This window comes from Molothrus ater, chromosome 11, assembly GCF_012460135.2.
Source record: "Molothrus ater isolate BHLD 08-10-18 breed brown headed cowbird chromosome 11, BPBGC_Mater_1.1, whole genome shotgun sequence".
In the NCBI taxonomy this organism is placed as follows: Eukaryota; Metazoa; Chordata; class Aves; order Passeriformes; family Icteridae; genus Molothrus; species Molothrus ater.
Genome location: NC_050488.2, coordinates 5,689,566 through 5,712,682, shown reverse-complemented (window position 1 = coordinate 5,712,682; position 23,117 = coordinate 5,689,566). Strand labels below are relative to the sequence as shown.

The 23,117-nt window shown below is 40.3% G+C and overlaps 1 protein-coding gene across 1 annotated transcript; it reads right to left on the bottom strand.

The window, feature by feature from the left end:
* Positions 1-10,136: 10,136 nt before the first annotated feature.
* Positions 10,137-22,788, bottom strand: RFT1 (RFT1 homolog). Its single transcript, XM_036391155.2, has 13 exons — positions 22,723-22,788; positions 22,534-22,619; positions 21,934-22,050; positions 20,200-20,389; positions 19,547-19,648; positions 18,660-18,794; positions 17,656-17,734; positions 17,358-17,408; positions 16,628-16,758; positions 15,635-15,779; positions 15,201-15,306; positions 13,960-14,209; positions 10,137-13,107 (listed from the first exon to the last, which is right to left on the bottom strand). Exons 1-13 carry the CDS (start codon positions 22,783-22,785, stop codon positions 12,943-12,945), a joined length of 1,620 nt encoding a protein of 539 aa, XP_036247048.1. The 5' UTR covers positions 22,786-22,788; the 3' UTR covers positions 10,137-12,942.
* Positions 22,789-23,117: the final 329 nt, after the last annotated feature.

The following is a 23,117-nucleotide window of genomic DNA, read 5'->3' as shown; positions in this document are numbered from 1 at the left end:
GCCCATAGACAAAGAAGCCAAAGTATTAATTCAGTTCCACAACTCTTCAGTAGTTGTGATACAGCAATATCCTGGTTCATGAATTAAAAAAAAAATAAACAGAAGAAATCACTAGTGAGAAGAGGAATTATTAAATATTTTGATATCTGCACTCTACTTCTACTACATAAATCATCCAAGAGTCACACCTTGAGAAAGAAAGAAGCCCAGGAAAAACCAAAGCCTTACCAGGAGAGATACTTTTCATGTTAACTGCCCAAGTCATCAAATCAAAGTTCAGAAGAAATATTTTGTGTTGACAGCTTGAATTGAATGCTCAGCCATATACTCCATTCTTCTCTACAGATATATAAATAGGAAGCACAGGGGAAGTGCAATTGTGCAAAACAAGCTTTTTTAAGCATACAGAAAGTGTCAGGATGATAAACCACATAAGCACAGAATTAAATCAAAGTTAATGGCCACTAGCTGGTATTTAACTTACTTTCATTTCTCTTTTCTTTTCATTTTTCCACCTAGCCTGCTCAGCTAATAAAATTGCCATTATAAGGGAGAAGCAAAGGCACGATTCAATGCTACATCAATTATTATGACTTTATTGTGACATACTGGCATTCAGCTGATCCCAGAAGGCTATACTGATGCCTTGGATGCAATTAATTTTTGATTGATCTAACTTACTCTAATACTGCATGTAAAATGTTCATAGACATTTGAATAATTCTATTATATGTAGGAGATTGCTGCACAGAGATCATTTGAAATTAATTGCCAAGTTATTTTAGTAAATGTAAAACACCATTCTAGTCCTATTGTGGAAACAGTTATGTAATTGCTTTACAAAGTAAACTAATGAAATAAATGAACTCTGACTAATATGTGGCATAACAGGGCTGGAGAAGTGAAATGACAGTGTAGATATCCTACCTACCTCTCCAGGGCTGGGGCTGGTGAGTCCACCTTTCCATTACCGGAGTGAATGAGAGATGAATGACCTCATAAAAAGGTTTTGTCTCGCTGGCTGCAGGTGAACTTAGTGGGGGCTACTTCTAAGAGCAGTTAGAAGATGATTACTCAATACCTAGAGTGTGTGCAAAACCTGAGGATAAAGAAACCTTCATTTTCCCAAGGGGTTGTCACAGTTTATTTTGTGTGTGTGTGATGGGTTTTTCTCAGGGCTGTGTAACACTATCTGCTACACACAGAAAGTGAATTTCACATTTGAAGCTGCTGGCTATCTCCCAGTTAAATCACAGACACATCCAGTTCACAGAGAAGCTTTGAAATCCACAACTGAGACTTTCACACAAGCCAGATAATGGAAGGATTGAGGAGCTGGCTTTTAGCAAGAAGAGTAAGAGTCTGAATCTCTGCAAGTCAGGACCTGGAGACAGCAACTTCAAAGGTAAAGCAAAAAGCAGGCACAAGAGAGGTTTTACAGGCACGGGGAAAGGTGCTCATTCCTGGGAGCTGCTGCAGCTGCAGTCTCTGCCTGTGCCCTGAAGCACCGATCCCACGCTCCCAATCATTCCTCCAAAGCAGAGAAATACAGCACTGGGATACTTGCAGTAGGGTCAGAAGCTCAGAGAGCCACTGCAGCCATTGTGAAACATTAACTCTTAACTCTGGAAGTTGCTCCCAAGGATGTCACAACACATTCTGCCCTCAGAAAATGTTCATTAGAGACTACAGCTTGAAATTATTCATAAAAATAGAGAAATGACAGCATGAAGTGGACAAAAAATTATTAATATTCATGTACCTTATATTATTTTTGTCCCTGACACACAAAGGCCATCAACCCCATGAAGAGGTAAAGAAGCTACCCTAGTTACAACCAGGGATGGGAATCCAAGTCAGCTCAGATTAGCAACAGGGTGAGGAGGATTAACCACAGCTTAGTGCAGGGTGAGATCCCCCAACATCTCATATGGATTGTGTTAGCTAAAAATGAAACCTAAGAGCAAATGTAAATTGTTACAGGAGTTTAAAAAACCTCAGTCACGTGTCTCCAGCACACTGCCTGTAAAATCACCGGCAACTCTGAAAATGTGGTAAGGAGGGTGACAAAAGGAAGGCGTGGAGGAGATGAGGTGGAAATTCTATCACAAAGAAACAGCTCCACCTTATGTTTGAGCAGCAGGAGCATTTTATTCAAGCTTACCTTCCAGACACACATGTGAGAGGAAATCCAGCTAACGTGGCCCATAAAACAATGCTCAAAAAGGCAACTTAGCAGCATCTTTGCTCTGGAGTTATTTTTTCCACTCCAGTGTTTGCAGTATTACTGGTGGTAATAACTATGCTCTCCACAAAACAGATGTTGTGTCATGACCTCTTTACTTTTCCAGGCTGAATTCAATGCCAGCAGTGAATTTCCTAGTGACAAAACAATGTTATGTTCAGCTGCAGTATTTTTCATCTAATTCACAGCTGCAGGGGAAGAAAAATCCAAATAACCAGTCACAACCCTTCATAAACTGTTAAAAGTAACCAGGGAACTAGTTCCAGGTAGTATATCTCAATTCAGGTGACAGAATCCATTTACTGTTGGAAAGTTATATTTGCTTAACAAGTGGTTTAGATCCTTTTTTTCCAGGCTTTACTTTAGCAACAGATGATTTCTAAAACTTAAGAACTTAAATTCATGCCCCAAATAGGAAGGCATTTTTAAAAGAATTGAGATGTTCGTCTGATCATGGCAAATAAAAAGCACATGTTCTTACCTTGAACAAACATTTAAACCCAGAATTAGGTGGTGAAGTAACTGATGATGTCAAAACCTTTTATTGAATGCTGCACATGGACTTTGTTCAAATAATACAGGACTGAGCTGAAGGATCAGCTGGAACATGCATGAAAACATTTCACAGTTAAACACACAAAAGGGATCTCCTTGGGGTCCCATGGCTGCTACAGCAAAGGAACAAGAAGGAAAGCATAGATGGCACCAAAGAGGGGAGCGAGGACACACAACTACAGGGGAGCAATTATTTTTGTTGTTCTTTTTGCCAAGATGGTGCTGTTGGCAATGGTTGGCAGCCAGGGCATCAAAGAACCAGAGTGCACCACTCTGGAGTCACCCAGGGAGGGAGAGGGGAAGGACATACAACAAAATACTTCCCTCATGCAGAAATTAAGAAACCTGAAGCACTTTATAAAAATCAGTCTTGATTTGACAAAAAACAATCCTGTTCAGCAGATGAACTCCATACAATTTCTCAAGTGCTCTTCTAAAAAAGAAGGAAAAGTTAAGTCACTCCACATACATACCCAGGAAGCAGCACATTTGACACACAAGCAGTGTACCTTCTGCCCATCAGGAGCAGCAGGGCACCATTCCCTTGGCCAAAGCAAATCACAAGCCCTTTATCTCATCCTGACTTTGTACAAGTTGTCACAGTCACCAAGATCCTGTGCACCCTGCCACAACATCAACATTTAGGAAAGAAACCCCAAAACATACAGTTTTACAAATTATTTCAAAGGTGAATTTGCAAGCTACTTCTGGCATTCAATAAGAAATGGTCCCCAGGAACTGCTACTTTAATAAATAAATATTTATGAATACATCAGTACAAACTGGATTCCACTGATGTTTAATGCTTGCTGTGCAGTAACAGAAATGTTTCCTTTGGCCTGTGATCTTCTAGTGCAGGTACAGATTTGTTTGACACACACACACACACATATTTACCTGGTGAAGGCATTTGGCAGCCAGTGCAGGCTGTCATAACCCAAACAACATCAGCACTTTGTGATGGCAACAAATGGCACAGTCAAGGTTTTGATATGTTGATACAATTATTCCTGGTAGTGGCCAGGTGATTTATTGGTAAGTGAGATATGTAATCAAAACTGTTATTAATTGCAGTGCCAAGGATTAGAGGAACCGCATGTAATGACTTGCTCAAGTTCTGCATGAGCAGCTTTCACTTACATTTGTGCTTGTTTTCTGTTTTAGACTGTAAGGCTCATTTAACTTTTTTCCTTCACAAGGCTTTTTTTGTAATCAAGGGATGTCTTCAGCTAAAATTCCATGGCAGTGGCATTCTTTGTAAATTCATATGTCATCACTGTTGCTTGTCATTTCTAATGACAGAGAAATACTTGGTTATCATTGAAGAAAAATTACAGCATCATTACTTGTATTATTTTTTAATTTGATGAAGCTATGCACTGATCAAACCTCCCACCTTTCTCAGGCATTAATTTAATCCAGGCACAAAGTTCTTGGGTTGTTGTTTTTTTTTTTTTTTGCCAATATTCTAGCCAGTAAAGCTCAAATAATACTATGATCTGCTTATGTCTGTTCTCCATTTGCTCGATACTCACTCATTCCACTTTTCCCCTTCAAGAACAAGATAACTTTGTATTTGGTACAAATAATTGTTACAGTAGTGTTCTAATACAGCCAGGAAAGAACAATAACTACCAATAATTATCCTGTTTCCTTGGCACACACTCATCACAGAAGTCTTTGCTCTAAACTCTGATAGCTTGTACAGAAAAAATGCCTTTCATGGTTAAGATGTCTGATATTGTGACTACATTACAGGTGCCTCTACCATTTTTCCTTTATTCTAATGAGAGGTATTCCTTTTACAGTCAGTCTTATGAACAGTAATTGTGTTTATCAACTGAAGTCATGGTTAACATTGAAAATCTTACAGATACACACTTGAGGGGAAGGAGGGAGGGAGGGAGAGAGGAAGGGAGCTTTGATTAGCACACACACAAGTCTCCTCTAACACTCACCTGCACAGTCTTCCTTCCATTTTATCCCTACCCCACCTGGCTTGCACTATTTCATTAGTAATTTTTCTTCCATATATACATTAAATTCCATGATTCTCCAAACACTTTACTAAAGTACTGTCAGTATTTAATGTTTTTCTGTTTCAAACCTCTTCCCTTCTGTTTTATTCATCTCTTCTGGAATCCCTCTATGGCTACACAGTTGCTTGAAATCAGCATCATCCTCACTACACTGAGCTGCTTCTCCTCAAGCCAGTAATGCTGGTAGCATCATCCTGTAAAATAAACCATGAGAACTTAACAGTGGATATTGACTTACTATGTTTTTAATTCACTCTTTCAAGGTTTTACCTGAATCAATTAAAGCACTTCTTCCAATACTGGTCTTTGTATTTTGGTCTATTCTTAATCCTAATATTTATTCCTGATCCAAAGCACCACAAGCTCTTTCTACACTTACAGCTGTAAGGTACCTTTTCACACAAATGTAGTCCTGTATAATCCTTGGGGTCTGGCCCACGTGTCCCCAAATGGTGCTTGTACTTGACCACTCTCTCAGCACACACCTTTCTTGGAAAACAGTGATTTCCCAGAATTTTCCATTACTTTTTCAATGGCTGAAGTTTCCCCTCCTCAAGCAGAAGGGACAGTCCCTTTCTTTAAATTGCTTCTTCATTTACCCAAATTACTGTGTATCATACACACCTTCACTATATTCAAAGAAAGCAGATCTGCAAATAACCAATATTTACCATTTACCTTTACTCATTCAAGACTGAGTCCATACTTAATACAATAAATTTTCTATATTAATATTCACTATTTAAAGTCGTGCACATCTAGCTGAAATCCAAACATTGTCAGTGCAAAACTCTTCTAATTTTTCATTTCTATTCCCTAATTCATTAAACTTAAAATCCACTGTGCTCTCTGTGGGGCTCCTGTATATGCACTGTGAGCTCCTCCAGGGGTAGCAGGTGTGGTGTCAGGGCAGGCACAGACTGCAGCAGCCTCACTGCCCTGTACATGTGTCCATGCTCCCCAGCAGGGATCAGTGCTCTCACTCACATGGTGTGGCAGCTGCTTGTGGCAGTGGCAGTTTTTCACCTGCAATTTCTCCCATTGGTCCCACATGGATTAACAGAAGAGAACTGGTCTAATCTTGGTCCAAGGAAACTTGGGGAGAGATAGGAAATGTCTCTTCCATGTGTTTTGGTATATCCACACCAAAGTGATCAGGACTGAACCAACAACCTCCCCTTCAGTCCCACGGGCTGAGGTCTGTGGGCTAAATCCTGCACCAGCAAGTCCAACCACGCCTTGCTCTTCCTGCAATGGCCTTTTCAAAGACCAGGAGACTCCTTGAGGAAGCTGAATCATCCAACCCACAATTCTGCCTCTAACTACAGCCCTGAAGCTGCTTAAGCTTTTTTCCACTGCCAAGTAACTGCACAGCTGGAGGTTTTATTGTCTAGCCTTTTGTATGTCCTTCCTCACATGCACTTCATCACAGATGCTGAGCACAGGCTTTCTGCAGCACACACCATTCTGCACTACTTTTATTCTGTTCTTCCACTTCCATTCTGTTCCTGTTCCTTCAATAATTCAACCTCTGCTTTCAAGTCCACCTTTTCTTACCCTACAGAGATTAATTTTCCTTTTCCTAACTGTTATAGATTAAGTCAAATTGGTTGCAGCTCACCTCAAGGCCCATCCTGCAGCAACCTTAACATTGCCTTAGATGTACTGCCCCCCTGACAGATTGCAAATGCCTTTTCAGCCTTTGTCAATGCATCTTCAGCCATGAAAGCTTCCTGCTCCCACACCAGAATATCTTTCAGGTGACCTACAACACTACATTTTCCTCTGGGTGGGGAGAAATCCTTCCTTTTTCACCTCACCTGGTCAGCCCCAGCTGAGTACCTTGAATGCCCAGTTACCCAACCTGAACATTATGTGTTTGTTTTCAGTTTCTGATTTTTTTCTGCTTTTCTGCTTCAGTTGTGGCTTTCACACCAAAAGACTTGGTTCTCCTGCACTCCACAATTTTGCAATTCTTCCTCTGAGCTGTTTCATTCAGGCAACTTTGGCCAACTGAAATAGAATCCACAAGCAGGATATGATGTCCCTGCTCATGGCAGGAGCACTGAAATAGATCATCTTTAAAGGTCTGTCCCAACCCAAACTATTCTATGGTTCTGTGATATATTCAGCTTCAAAAAGATAGCTCATGTATTGGTTTGGATGCACAAAACCACTGAAACTTAAGAGAGCTATGAAGCATAGCACACATACAGCACTTAGAGCATCTCTACCAGATGGTTTTGCAGAAAAGCTGCCACCTTCCAACTCTGCATTTACAGTCAGGAATGCATACTTGTAGGTGGTTTTCATCCTGAATCCTGGAGCTGCTGTCTCAAGAAAACAATCCTAGTTGTTTTACCCTCCCAGCTTTATTACAGATGTTTTCCACAGCTCCCACAACTTTTCCTTAGGAATCTGAGGCAAGGTGCTCCCAGCTGTGCAGCCCAGACTCAGGCCATGAGTTCTGACACTTACCCCTGTTGGTCAGGGGAGGTTCTGCTCAGCCCTCCTCCAACCTGATTGTGCTGAGCAGGATCTGAGTGATGATCCAGCACTTCCCCAGTCTTCATCCCGTGCTTCTGCAGAGCTCCCAGATGAATGTGTGTGAAGCTGCTGTGTAATGAAGTCATCTGAGGGAGAAGAAAAATACACTAGAACTGATCAGTACAATTCTGAAAGAACCACAGAAAAAACCCACCATTTCTACAGGTTAATACACAGTCAACCTCAAATGGGAGGATTATTAGTGAGAGCCAAACATAATCACACACTATTGCCTGTATTTTCAATGCATCAATAAACCCTACTTGACCAGCAAAGCTTCATGGGCACACTCTGATTCTTCCCAACACGTTCTCCTGGTTGCCTAGAGAAGCACTTAAGCAGAGACACACTTAAAAGTTTTATCTGCAGTGACAGAAATGCATTCAGAGAGGGAAGTAACTCTCAGACTAAAGGCCTCTCCCCAGAGGGACACTGTGTTCCTTGCTCATGTACTGTACTCAGCAGGCTTCCCTTTCCTCATCCCATAACATCTCCTCACCCACACTGAGAGACTGCTAAAAATCATTACACAGATAAGAGAAGGCATATGAGTGCACTTTATGGCACTTGTTTTATAAAATTACTCCCAAAACCCCCGTCCATTAGGAAAACAGCACTGCCAAGTAAAGCATCCAGAACAAAAAAGAAACCACAATTAAATTTTTCTGTGCAAGTCTAATTTGCTCTCTCCTCACTCTGTGCTGTCAGGGCTGGCAAACACAACCTTCAGCAAGCTGACCAACATCTTCCTCAAGCCAGCCCAGGGCAGGGCTCTTGTGATTTTTGCAATGAGACTGGTTAGGCTGACATTTTACAGAAAAAAGGGACACATCTACATACAGGAGCTGGTTATGACTGGCTTGCCAACATATGAATGAAACAGCAATCAAAACAAACAAACAAATAAAAAAGAGTTGAAGAGATTCCCAAGTGATGACAAGGCACTTTCTCACAGATAGTGCATGACTGTGCCTCAGTTTCTCTCTGAGACACAGGCACATCCCTTCAGAACTTTCCTACTCCTCTCTCCCTAGGGGGTTCCACAAGGATGTAAGTCTGGAATATTTCTGCATTTGAGAATGTTAGGAGCTAAACCTTGCAGTCTTCTCCCAAGCTCTGTTATGCTGTTCCCTTTTTGGAGCAAAAAGTATCACAAAAAACAAAACATGGTTCTTGTTTACTGCTGGATTAGAACTACTCATACACCTGATGTGTCTTTAAGGACTGCTATCTCTGTTGGGTTTTTTTCTTCTTGACACAGCTTTAATTATTTCAGTCTTATTAAGTGGGCCAAGGATATAAAATATCTGCCCTCTTGGTTATGTTCCTTGCCACTTTCTCAGTTCAGTGGGATGGCACAGAACTTTGGAGAGAAATGATGCCAAACACATTATCCATGATTCACAAAACCTTGCCAGCAAATACACAGAGCTCTGCCAGAGGTTTCCTTACCACATCCAACCAGCAAGTCTGACAAAGAACACCCAGGTGTTTTACCTTTCCCCACAGTTCCCAGAAAATCCTTCTTAGCTGCATGGGGGGCACACACTCAGCCATCCCATGAACAGAGCTCGCTACAGGGGTGTGCAGTGACAGACACCCCTCTGAAAAGGGGCCACTCCTCCTCCCAGATCCCAGCAAGGCAGAGCACGAAGCACAGCTCAGACCAGAAACTGGAGAGAACACACATCTTTCTGTGGAAGCAATCCAAAGTGAAGCAGAGATAAGCACTTCCTATCAGTTTTCTTTAGATCCCCAGCTGCTCACACTTTTGAGCAGGCCCTGCTGTTTCCAGGGCCCAGCTGTACATCACATGTGCACAGCTTCAAACTTCATTTTCAGCTTATATTGAAAACCAGCTCCATTTCCACAGCATCCTCAGAATGTAGATGAGTTATGCATTTTGTGCTGAACAAAACCATTACAGCTCAGCACATCTCTTGAAACACTGACATGGTTCAAAAATCCTCAGATCCCCTCTCTTTGGCATTACCTTCAAAATCAGGTAATTAAACCACACACACAAAAACAAGTATGATAATCAGACAGCAATATAAAGTCCACAAAAAGAATTTCAAAGTCTAGATAGGACTGTTCAGATCCAAGGAATTGTAGGACTGACCCCAAGGCACTCACACGATCCTTCATATGAACTAAGAAGCCAATGCCCTTTATGGGTGCTCAACTGTGGTCAAGATTCAAACTTTTATCTATTATCTTTTGTGCCTGCTAAAGCAGATTAACAATTTAGGCAAAGCTTCAAATCCTCATTTCTTTGCCCAAAAAGTGGCTCCCCTTACCCTAATTTTTTTACGAATAAAATATTTACAGCACTAGGGAAAAATCAAACAGTTGAACAATTGGTTAATTGATTAGTTCCCAATAGCAGCATTGCCATTTACAAACTAATTCAGCTAAAAAAATTTCATTAAATATCAGATTTATTCCTGGCCACTGAATCAGGTTTTATCACAAAGCATTGTAAAAGCAAACAAAGGAACTTGGCCATTCCAATTCATACAAACAATTTGACAGAAACAAAGAGGGAAAAAATCACTATAATGATGCCACTTCTCACATAACTACTACAGCAAATTTTATCCATGTGTGTGTTAGGAAATGGTGTGTATGTTGATAATTGAATTTACACATAAAATATCCTAGAAAATCCAACCAAATTCAAGCATCAGTTGTACCAATGATACAAATAACACTCCAATAATCATCAAGTGGAAGACAAAAACAAAATATAGAGGAAATAAACTTTATTTAGTGTTACCTTGAAAATCATTCATCCAACAAATAAGAAAAACACACCACAAAGCATGAAATCATAACCTTTTCCACCAAAGAAAATGTTTCGCTCCCCTTTGGCTGAAACGAAAAGATTTCAGAACACTGCAAAACAGCTCCATGACACTTTAGACAGTTGTGCTTTTGATTGATGAATGGGGTTGAAACAAAAGGGAAACATGGTCAAGTTCAATCTCAACGTTGTCCCTGAGTTTGAGGGTTTGCTGCTTTAGCAATAAAGCAATTAACAGATCTGACATTAAGGATCCCACTGACAAATAAGAAATCAGCAGAGTTTCATAGGTCTCTACTTCCTGTCTCTCCTTGCAGTTTCCTGCCACATAAAACATTAAAAATAAAACATCCAGTATCACAAACACCAGTCAACCATCACTGAGCTGCTTGCAGATGATGTTTAAATGAGGAATGTGTCCTTAATTTGCTAATGAGCAATCATTAAGCCACCTTAAATGTCTTCCTGATTCATAGAAAATAACATTTGAGACGTGATTTTTGCCATTATGAAATAAGAAAAATCATATTTCCAATATGAAATAACACAAAGTGGTATAAAAATGTAACTTGTCTTTAAATTAGTTCATATTATATTAAATAATTCATTTCTATTAAATAATATTTATGAGACTATACAGGTCACGTCACTGAAGAAGAACTCCTCACATTATCCTACTTCTGAGATTACAAGTAGCAGAAGTAATATCAGTGTACAGCTAGGGCTGTAAGAGCAGACAAGGCAGAATGACTTCAGGCTTCAATTTGGTATGAGAAGTTCTTCCATCTCCAAAGCACTTTAGGTGCAGGGCTGTACAAAATTTCTCATTCCAAGGAGTTATAAAAATTCACTGTACAGATTGAGATATTACCACAGTAGGATCCCAAAGGCATACAGAAAAAGACCTTAAAATACAGTCCTTAGGTTCAATTATCTTGATTTTTTTTTACTACCAACAAGTAAAGGAGAAGCAACTGTTGTAAGCATTGACCATTCATAATAAAGAAGTTTCAACCCTCTGCAATATTTGAAATTGTACTCCATAACTAACTCCACACCAGACAGAAAAAAGGAAAAAAAGGTGTAGGACCATTCAGAAGAGAAAAATGTAAAAGGCAAAGAACTACTGAATTCAATTAAGAGGACAGAATAATGTAGAGTTTGTTTCATTTTGACAGATTTCAAAAGTGTAAGAAGAATCAGCAAGACTGCATCTACTCCTTCCAGCCAGGCAATGGAGACAAATGCCCTTGGCTGTGCAAGGCCATTACCTTCCCTTCACTGTCACATTTTGGCTCCTCCACGATCATTTTTCAATCACCAAATTATCATACAAAGTATCTTTGGCAATGCTTTCCAAGTGGGAATTACCAGAGTTTAGAAATTATTTCTAACTACAAGCTGAAGGCCCTGACACTAGAAAGCATTTCAGCCTGGGCACTGAGGTCCCCACAATGAACTCCACAATGCCATTGCAGTGAGGTTTTTTTTAAGCAGTCTGAGGATCTGCAGAGCTGCTACATAATTAAAAGCTTTAACTGCACATGTCTGAACACACATTTTTTTATACCTTGACATTTTTTGGTCCATCCAAAAACTGCAAAGGGAACATTGATGATTATAAACCTGCCATTTGTACATTCTGAAACTGCCCGGTTCAGATCTTAGACCAGCAATACAATATGCCACCAGTACACCTAAACCAGCACCCTTACATGGAATTTTAGAACTTCTGAACATCCAAATTTTCATCAATTCAAAAAAAACCCAAACAATCCAGAGGTTGACATTGAACAAGTAAAGAAACAAGATATGATGAAAACATTGGAACAAAAGGAAGTATTTACTATCCAATGAAGACATCTTTGATATGCATAATTCCTTGTAAAAAATCTTATTAAATATATTTAACATTCAGCTGTACAGACAAAATAATTTTTATTGAGATAAGTTTGTTCATGTTGGCATTTAAAATCTCAGACAAACCCAAAAAACAATGGAATGAAAGTAAGAAGTTTTATGAGTAACCTTATGAACTGCACCATCAGGGATTGTACTCAACACCTTCTGCAGACAATACCCAAAACCTCTTCCAGCTAAGGCTTCAGGGTATTTCTGACAAGTTAATCAATGCCCTCAGACATGAAGGATCTGCTGAATGAAATAATCTCACAGAGCCAGAAGGGACACATGCTGTGTATTCCATTAATTTACTTGTCAACGTCAGGATCTTCTGTTCCCCACTTTGCACTTCAAACAGTGACAGCTCAATCCCCCTGCACCACACTGTGTTCTGCTCCACAACACTCACACTGGTGTTGTTTTATGGCACTCATTGTTGTGGTTGGTTTGGGCTTTTTTCCCCTGAACATCATCTCCCCAATTAAGCAGCACCCATGCCAAATAAGAGCCCTCTAAACCACATCAGGCCTCCCCACACTGCCCAGTGGAGCTCTCTACACACAGTCTGTCAACCAGGTCATGTCAGGGGGTCAGCTTACATCTTCAGAGGCTCTTTGAAGAAAAGCTTAGACAAGAATGATGCATAAAGAGAAAATTATTCACCTGTCTTTTGCTGTACTGACCAGTTCAGAAGACAAAATAATATTCATGTGGCAGTTGTCAACATTGCCACTCCCTTATCAATGCTTCCAAACACATGTGGAAACCTTTTTCCACACAGATCTCATGGAAAAAAACACAGCCCTTTACTGCAAGCACATACAAGAACTGTTCTGCACAGGAGCAGGTCATGTTCCTTTCTTCAGATAGCGGGAGAGGAACTGGCTCCTGACAAAGTGGATGAGCTTGGTCTCTGTGCAGAACATTGTAACCAGGGTTGCTGCAAGGCACAGGGCACCCATGCTGATGTGGATCAGCCTGGCCATCCAGCCCTTGTCACAGCAGAACAACACCTACAACAGAGAAAACAAGGCATTGCAGGAAAACCAGTCAGCACAAAGTGCATTTACTGTCACAACAAGAAATAAGGTCCAATGCCAACGTCACCATCGAGCCAAGCATGGTTGTGCACGTGCACTGATCCTACAATAAAACATCTTCAGCAGTCACAATATTTGCTTCCTTAAGTTCTTAAGTTCAGCAAAAAATGACCATTCAGTAGATAACTGGTAAATGAGGAAGCTGCTGTTATCTGGCACACAAAATGTGTTAATTGAGATGACACAAAACTCTGCTGGTGCTATCAGGCAAGTCTGCTACTGTACAGCAACATATCAGGCTATTTTCTAACAAAACTGGAAATCTCCCACTCTAAAATATAAAATTCTCCTTTCTCAGGCATAATGGATTTTCAAGCTGTCAAATTTTTGTACATTGAAAAGCTCCAATCCCCTTAATAATCAGCCTGCACAAATACCATCTAGTACTGAATAAATATGTTAAATGTGCTCTTAGCAATTTTGGTTTTCTTCTAGTTTTGGTTATTACTTTTTTTTATTACAGAATTTTTAATGCCAATTTCTTGGCGCCACTGCAAAATTTCCATTATTAATAAGTAAGAATATGGGTTAACTACACACAGCAGAAATGCGTTAAATTTTATTTTACTTCTCAGATCCACCTTGTACAGGCAGCAGAAAACATTAACATGAAGAATCTCTTAACAATGTATCCTGCCTTTCTGTAATGCAAATCTCCCAGTCTACCCTCAAAAGCCTCTTTTCCTGATGGCATTCCTCTTTCTGTGGACACAAAAGCCACCTGACAGCAGCGTGGTCAGTGAGAGCAGAGAGGAAGGAGCTCACCTCTGAGAAAGCCGTGAGCACAGCACTGAGGATGTAAACCAGCAGCAGAGCTGGGGAGGGCAGCAGGCCCGTGAGGGGTCTGTGGGTGCTCTCTCTGAAGTAGTGATGGATGTAGTGGGTGCTGTGAGCTATTCTGATGCCCATGTTGAAGCAGTTGGCAAGGATAAAGCCCACACTGCCATACCAGTGGGTCAGGAAATAAGAGATGCACAGAAATATGAAAGACAAGGCCAGCATAACAAAATTGTACCTAGGGAAAAAAACAAAAGGAATAAATAATTTGACAATGCATGCAGTTCCAGCATTCATTTACTAATGATCTTTTATTTTCTAACATCAGTAACAGAATTTCTCTTACCATCTTCTAGTGAAAATAAATTTGAGAAATGAGAGGATAAAAAAAAAATCATTTGAAAGAATAGAAAATGCATCAACCAAAATAAACCAAGAACTACATTATGTGAACGAAATTCTATTACACTAATCAGTTGTGCACTCATTGTAGAAAATCAAATTTAATCACAATTATTAGTAATGTAAAAACTTGTGCATTTTTTGCTATTTTATGTTAGGAATATATTAAAGAAAATGAATGCTAAGGAACAAATCAACACTTTATTTCATTTCTGTTATAAACAGTGACTTGGAAAATGAGTGCACATTTTAAAGGGGTGCACATTTTAAAGCAGCCCTTGCTAACTCAAAAAAGCTCCCACTTTGATTGTGGAAAATAAATTAATTTGAAAGGGCCACATTAGGGACAGCCTAAACACAGAACCAGGAAATAATCCAGGCTGGAAGGGCTCTCAGAGGTCACCTAGTCCAACCTCCTACAAAGTAGTAAACCACTGGATTCACACCCACAGCTGGAATCACTCCTTGGTGTATGTCCAGTACCTGTACATGGAAAATGTCAATAGTTGCAAGCTTTCAATGAGTCAAGTGATTGTCTTAAAAAGGGTAACTTCAAGCTCATCTGTGCAGAAAACACACATTTAAATTACCAGTTAGTAATGTGCCTAAAGCTAAATTAACAATCTCTATTTCTTAGTTTCTGACCTTTTTTTACACAAACTTTTCAACTTTTGCTGAAGTTTCTTCATCTAAATCTAAATGCACACAGTCTAGCAAGGAGTTGCTTTTCTGTGGGGCAGGATATTATTTTGTGCAAAGGCACCAGGTCCTTTTTCAGGTCAGCACAAATCAATTCACAGGAACATTTTGGAGACACTGTTTCCTACCTGTCCACTTCTTCTTTGCACATTAAGGCAAATGTAAAACATTCTGTTACTCCATTGACAGCAAGAAACAGGACATACAACGAGTAACACCGCAGGAGATCTGGACCTAAAAACCACATTAATAAGATAAATAGTTAATGATTTCTTCTATCAATCCACTTTGTTTTTATAGGCACTGAAAATAAGAGATAGAACTTGTAATGTAATGCTAATACCAATATAGGAAAGTTAAGTTCATTTGAACAAGTTTCCTGTCTAGATATCTTGACAAGAACACAAATAAGCAAGGCAAAGAATTCTGATGAGCTAAATCACAGATTTCAATAGCAGTTTCACAGGAAAAAACCTAAACTGCTGATTTATAAAAGATTCATAATAGCTGTAGGGTTTTTTCTAAAGAGTGGTGTTTTTTTGCCAGGTCTATAAATCTTTACCTGTTCCAGAGCTGAGCATTGAGCCTCCATAAATATCCAGAGCCAGCTGAGAATAGGCATAGCCAAAAACGGTGATGGTGAGGCCAATCAGGAGCACAAGTTTCAGCAGCAATTCCAGTACATTTGCAGCCATAGCAACATCATCCTGAAAAAAAAACATAGCAAATCACATGAACCAAAATCAATGTAATAATAGCCACTCTTGTGTAGAAATGCTCCTTAAGAGAAACAAATCAGTTTGCATCATGTAAAAAGGTGTGAAACTTATCCTTTGTTATTGAATTATCCACACACATGCTCTTAATTTGGTAATGCTTTTTACAGATTTATTATTCCACCATTTTTTCAGTTCTACACACCAGGTAGGTTTTATATCAAATATGCACAGACACCTCCCTTAGCCCACCAGGAGCCTGAAGCACAGGATTTCATTGTGTTCTGATGTGCAATTAGCAGGACTGCTACAGACTGACCTTCATGAGAGATCAAGAATATTACCCTGTGGAACAAAGCTCTTACTCATTAATCCTCCTCATATAACTCAAACACACAAGAAAAATCCAATTCTTTTCTTCCCAAAGCTGCACTCTTCAGAAACATTATTTAACAGCTATTGATATGTTTAAGTAAATAAAGTACTTCCAGATAGCATTTATTTAATAAATTTCATTATTTAAATAATGGCTTGCTATATTTGGAAATACACAGTAGAGTAGGCTTTCCATCACTGGTTTGGAGCAGCTGAGGTTACCTTTATAGATGCAAGGCAGCACTATGCTACTGCATATTTTCACTTCTATTTCATTAGCATTTTGCCTATTCACTTTTCTTTTTGGTCCAGTCTGACTCAACATTTTTATTCTCCACTTTTCAATTTTAGCAGCCTCAATACTCAAATTTAAACACACATTTCTGTCTGCCACACTTCTGTGATGCAACTTATCTGTAACAAAAATCAAGCATTTGACATGTAATTAATCCAAATAAACATACCTGCTTCTGATCCTTTACAGTCTTCCCTCTTTCCAACACTTTAGCAAAAAACACGTAAAAGCTTTCCTCAATAGGCAAAAAGATAAACCTGGCCACCAGTGAACCAAGGTTATTCACAATATCATAGACACCTTAAAAAAAAAAAAAAAGCAATCTCAGAGTTTTAGACATATTTTAATTCCAAGTCTGAAATAATAACATGAATTCTAATTTAACATCTCCAAAAAAGGAGAAAACAAGTGGTATTTCGTGCAACATGGAAGCAGTATTCTCTAAAAATTCTGACAGTCGAGCAACTACAGCATAAAATTGCAAGGTTTGCTCATGGCAAAGGTAAGAGAAAAGCACCAACTAGACAGAAGTGAATCTAGAACAGCACCAAACCACACTTCAAATTCTTGCTGTAGAGGAATTTAGAGGATCCTGATAAAGTTCACTGAATAAGAACAGGAATGTAAGGATTTACTGACACAGGAGAAGAGAAAGGTAAAGATCTCGTGAACATCCATGGCAGGGGGCTGGAACAAGATAATCTTGAAGGTTGTTTCTGACCCAGGCTATTCTATTATTTTAAAGTTTATATTAATTATTCCCCAAAATGCAGCTTAAAGGCTTTGAAACATTCTCAGATATTCAAGCTATCTTCAAACACTTCAAGTCATTTTCAGAACCACATGAAGAGCAGTGACTAAGAAAACTCTGTCACTATTCCAAATACCATCACACTTACCTTGATCTCCAAAATTTAACACGTTCAAAAAAGTCATCACATATCGTTCACCTGTAAGTTCAAAATAAAGAACTTCAGAACAAGCCCCTAAATCTTTCCCAATAACTTGCTCAGGCACTTCCAATATCAAGTATTCAAGAGACAAAGTCAAATAGGACAGCACCTAGTTATGAGAACCATTCAGGTTGGCACTCATGTGCCTCATCTCCCCCCACCCAAGCTTTCTGAAACTTTAAGTCAATTTTGCAAATAGTTTTCATGAGCCCTCTTTCCTTCACACTTCTCTGTCAAGCCTCACCTTCTGTCAAAATCTGTTTCAAGAAGGATTGTTTGAAGAAACTCCAAGTCAAGCGTGCTTCCTTCCAGTTCACAAAGGTCTGCAAAAAAGAAAACTGAGATGTAACAAACGTGATTGACATTACAGAGTAGAAATAGAAAACAGCAAGGCACTGCAACACTGCAGGGTAGCTCTAACTGCTGTGGTGAGGAAACCCACAATGCCACAGTTATCAACCACTCATGTAAAATATTGCTGAATTCAAGCACCAACATCACTGATCTGGCAAAAACTGATTCCCTCGTTGAAAAGTGCTGTTGCTGCAGACAAAGTACCCATAAGAGGATTCTACAGAAAATACTAATCAAGTTTGGAGGTAGGAAAAAAACAACATCCAGGGTGTTTAACATGCCAATATAACTTCCACCCTCACTGGAGATATGAATTGTTTACTGCTCTTCAAACTCTCCTTGTAAGACTTGCAAACAAGAACCACCTTTATATTTCCAATCTGTAAATCTTATCCAGAATGTTGTCTTCCCCAATGACTCTTTTCATTTCTGTCTTTGCTTCATTTTTGTTTGAGAGATATTTGAGTATCTCTAGGATGCTGTGGAACATCATGGTTACTTTGTGCAGAGATCAAAATACCAAAAATCCACTAATACATGGTTCTGGTTTGTTTTCTACCTCAGATCCAGTGCTAGCTGGTCATTCCCCTGCACAGTGCACATGGTCTATCTCCAGTTAATATCTACTAATATTTTGCAACAAGTCAGCAACAACAAACCCCAAACCACAAAGAGTTCAAGTTGAATGATTTTTTTTTTTCTGACAAGAATTTTACTAATATAAACTTCAAACACAATTTCTATGCAATATTTCTTACTTAATCTATCATATCTTCTATAGTGCATAAATAACCCCAAAACCACTCAATTAACTCCCCAGTCTAAAAGCAACATTCAAAGTACCCTCACATGAGATTTTAAGAAGAAAATCAAGAAATAAATTGCACAACTTACCTCATCTTCCATGAAGCTAGGTAAGAGAGCTTTGACTCTAGCAACTGGAAATGACTTCTTTGTGGCTTCAGGAGATCCCAGAAACATCACAAAATAAATTACATAGCACATTACCAGAACACTGACATATAAAAGCTGGGGAGATCAGGAAGGAGAGAAGAAAAACAGTGAAACAAAATTAACTTAGAAATGCAGAATTATATACTAGGTGAAAATACAGTGAGAAGAAAATGTAAGTAGTTTTTATGCTACCAAATATTAAACTAAGTAAGGATTTGAGCAGTTCTTAAGAATGGTGTTGATTTTTTTATCTTTTTTTAACCTGTAGGTTATCATAGATCTTTGCTAATTTTCATGCTTTATTCATCATTTATAGAATGTTGAAAGTCCAATTATAAAGCAATTACTCAATCAAAAATCAAGCTGACAGAACAGCTACTGCCTACATCTCTTATTTCATAGAACATTTCCAATTTCCATCAATTATAAGCGATCTACAACAGCCAGGGCAAAAACTGAAGGAAAAAAATTATCCCTCCTTCATTGTCATCAAGAAAAAGTTTTAACCTGAATTAATTGCACTTGATTAGCACTTTCTGAAAAGGTAATGCAGGTTGGTGGTACAGGCTGATAAAGTTCTGTGTGATTAGAATAACATAACCTTATTTGCAAGATGAGCCTTCACAGATGGAAGGTGTTTCTTTCTACCTCCCTTTAACTCAATGTCAAAGCACCAAGTCAATAATGAGTATCAGGAAAATACCAAATATAAATTCTAAATCCTAAACCTCCCAGGAGCTTTTTCTCTCAGCTCCCCAAAGTTCTTCAGCAGGCTAAATGTCAAAGGAAAATTAAAATTCAGCTGAGAGAGAACAAAGGGAACTTACCTGAGCCAAGGAAAAAATGTAAAGGCCCCATTGAGGATAAAGGATTACTAAAGTAACTGTCAAAACGCATTTTGACACTACTGAAAGGCTTTCAGCAATTACCTTTAGGAAACACAAAACAGAGAAGGGTTATTTTCTGCCAACCTAACCACATACACAAGCTTAAAATATATAAGTTTAATGCACAGAATTGATGTAGGAATGTAAGGTGTTCAAAGTCAGTGTGAGTTTATCACAGTTCCTTTCTGCTGAGCTGGCCAGCTTAGATTGTCATTGCTCTCTAAGTTTTCCATTCTAGCATTTCACAGTTCCTCCACTGTATTTTCCCAGTCCTTTGAATGGGACATAAGGGAGAAAATTTTGCTTGAGACTATCATAGTCTCAATATTTCATGTAGAATTGTGGAAGCAGTGTGTCTCTCCCTCCAATCAAAAACCTGTGTTTTAGGATTTAAGGTAATAATGTCTAAATAAACCAACTTGCTGGCTTTAATGGGTACAAATTCCTGGGTATGTTACAAATCAGGCCATGCAGTGCTAAACAGTACTCACAGGGATTTTTATACACTTGAATATACAAAGATCTAAGATAGCAATCTGTTCTTTTCAGCAAAGATTCCCCCCACATGCACACACCCCACAGACTTTACTAACCTTAAGTCTCACAAACAAATGAGCTTGTGCTAAAACCCAGAATGGCTCTCCCAGGAGTTCAATAATGGCAGAAAGACCAAATGCCACCACACCAGCCTGATAGTGAGGAACCACAGAAGGGTCGGGTACTTCAAGCAAGTGTAGCCAGACTAAGCCCAAGATAAGAGACCAAAAGACACCAAGGGGGACTCTAAAAAGTTAACATAAAAACTAATTAATGGAAATGTAACTTCAGCAGAAACAAAACAAAACCCAAAGAACAAACAAAACAAAACAAAACCAAAACCAAACAAATAAACAAAACAACACAAAAACAAAACAAGGGGGGGGAAAAGAAAATTAGATTACAATATCACACATGGCCACAATGATTATACAAAAAAGGCCCTGAGGAATTAATTCCCATAGTTACTATACCAAGAATTAATATTTTCCTTGGTAATGAACACCCTTAAGGCACTCTGCAAGACACAGAAAACATTTTTCTCTGTTGTCCATTTTCTACTCCAGACCCATAAGGTCAAATATCTGCATTTTTGTGCCTTAGGACCAAACATCAGCCTGCACATCCTGTTCTGCTGACACTGCTTCAGAAACACAAAGCTTCTAGCAGAGTCCATCAAGTTTTACATCATTGGAGCAAGATCTCTTTGACCCTCACACTATCAGACCCCTAAGATACTTGACATCAAGCTCCTAGGACATATTTCAGATGCTTCACTGAAGGTAACCTTCATTTGAAGTTATGCTATTCTGCAAAGAAAAGTTTAAAACAAAAAAGATCCACACAGTCAATGTCATGTCTGTCATTTAATGCTCACTTGAAAAGCTACCACACAGCAGAAAGCTGACTACAGTACAGCTTAGAGAACAAGAACAACACATTTTAAATATTAGTATTAGACCCCTCCCTGACAGGGACAATCTCTCTGCTTTATACCTGGATGCAGATGACCACACATAACCCCCCATTCCTGGGCCAGATCCAGTTAACAGCTGGGCAGTTCCAGGGAAAGTCAGGTGCCCAAATGGGAGAATACTATTTTATCATGCAGGGGTAGTTTTCAACCATATCAGGCAGGTAAATTTACTTCCCAGCCCAGCCCAGTTGGGGCTAAACAGCAGCTAGAGCTGACAGAGGGAGGGAGCAGAGAGAATCAGGAACCAGGAGGGAGAAACAAGCCATAAAATCCACTTCATCCTAATCACACTGCAATGTGTGAATGCTTGTTGCAGCACCCTGTGGACTTTAAGCTGTTCTGCTATAAACAGCACCACAGCTGAAAGAGCCAACCCTACTTCCTCCTTGTTGTTTAAGGCCAATTCTTTCTTTCACCTTTTTACATCTCTTCTACCCAAACATTTATGTCGCAGGTTCACAAATGCACATCAGGTAATAAAATCTCAAAACTGAGCAGGAAGAGGAAGAAAAAACAAAGGGCTACATATTTGTGCAACAGGGTTTTCCTTCAACAGCTATGGCCCAAACGAAACTCAAGCAACAGAATAAATGGCACTTTTGGCAATGAACTTCCTCATGTGCTCCAACAAGAAATCAAGTCCAAAAACGCTAAAGCACCAGACTTGAGCAGCTTCCTACATCAGTCCTAGATCAGAAACATAACTGAGGCTTCTGAAATAATTACCTCAGTAAATAAACACTTCCTCTCATTCTGTGAGCTCCCAGACAAAAACGAGAAATTCTAAGGAAGTAAACTTTTAAAGGTATCTTACGTCAGCCACAGGAGATTAATTGTTTTGGTCCAGTTTCTCTTGGCACTCCCACTCAAACAAGCTCTGCGAAATGCCTCCCTGGCGAGGAAGACGACTGTTGAGTACAGCAGAGTCAGCCTAAAGGCGGTGAAAAGGACCAAGAAAAAAAAAAAGGAGAGAAAATTATTTCTTTTCTATAAATTGTAAACACTTCATGTGGTAGCATCACAGTTTTTACACATGACTGCCTAGCAGACAAATTCCTACAGGTGTGCAAACATGGTTAAATGAGCTAAAATTATCACCATCTCCTAAAATCGGAGAGAAAGTAATTTCGAGAATACATGTTGCAGACCAAATATGAAGATACAATATATCCTATAGGAAAAGCACGTTGTATCTAGTTTTTCCTCTGCAAACAGATGGTTTAAACACAAAACCCAGGCCAGTGCTACCGGTGTTTCAGGCCAAAACAGACCTGGGGAGGCACGAAATGACCCAACACTGTGACACGGCCAAGAGCAGACTGCACAGCATTACTCAGAGCATCGCCAGTGACAGGGCACAGACCAGCACAAGCTCTGCCCCACAGCCCCGCCGGGTGCCTCTGAGCTCCCTCACCTGACATTGACCACGCCGATGAGCTCCCGGGACAGGTAGCGGAGGGTGAAGGCGTTCAGCCCGAAGGTGACCACCCGGAACAGCACCTGTGAAAGAAGCCGCACTGGAAGCACCTGCGGCGCCCCGCCGAGCAGCAGCAGCAAGAGGAGGAGGAGGAGGAGGAGGAAGGAGGGAGGGGCGGCCCCGCACCTGCAGCAGGGCGCTGGACGAGGCCAGCCGGGCCGTCTGGCCCAGCACGTCCTGCGCCGCCATCGCCCCGCTCCCGCCGCCAGGAAGTGGCGCGGCCGCCGTCGCGCCGGATCCCGTCAGCGGGGCGGTACCGCCCGGCCCTGGGGGGGACACAGCGGCACCGCCGGGCCGGGCCCGGCCCGGCCCTGAGGGACACAGCGGCACCGCCCCGGCCCGGCCTGGCCCTGAGGGGACACAGCGGCACCGCCCCGGCCCGGCCCTGAGGGACACAGCGGCACCGCCCGGCCCGGCCCGGCCCTGAGGGACACAGCGGCACCGCCCCGGCCCGGCCCTGAGGGGACACAGCGGCACCGCCCCGGCCCGGCCCTGAGGGACACAGCGGCACCGCCCCGGCC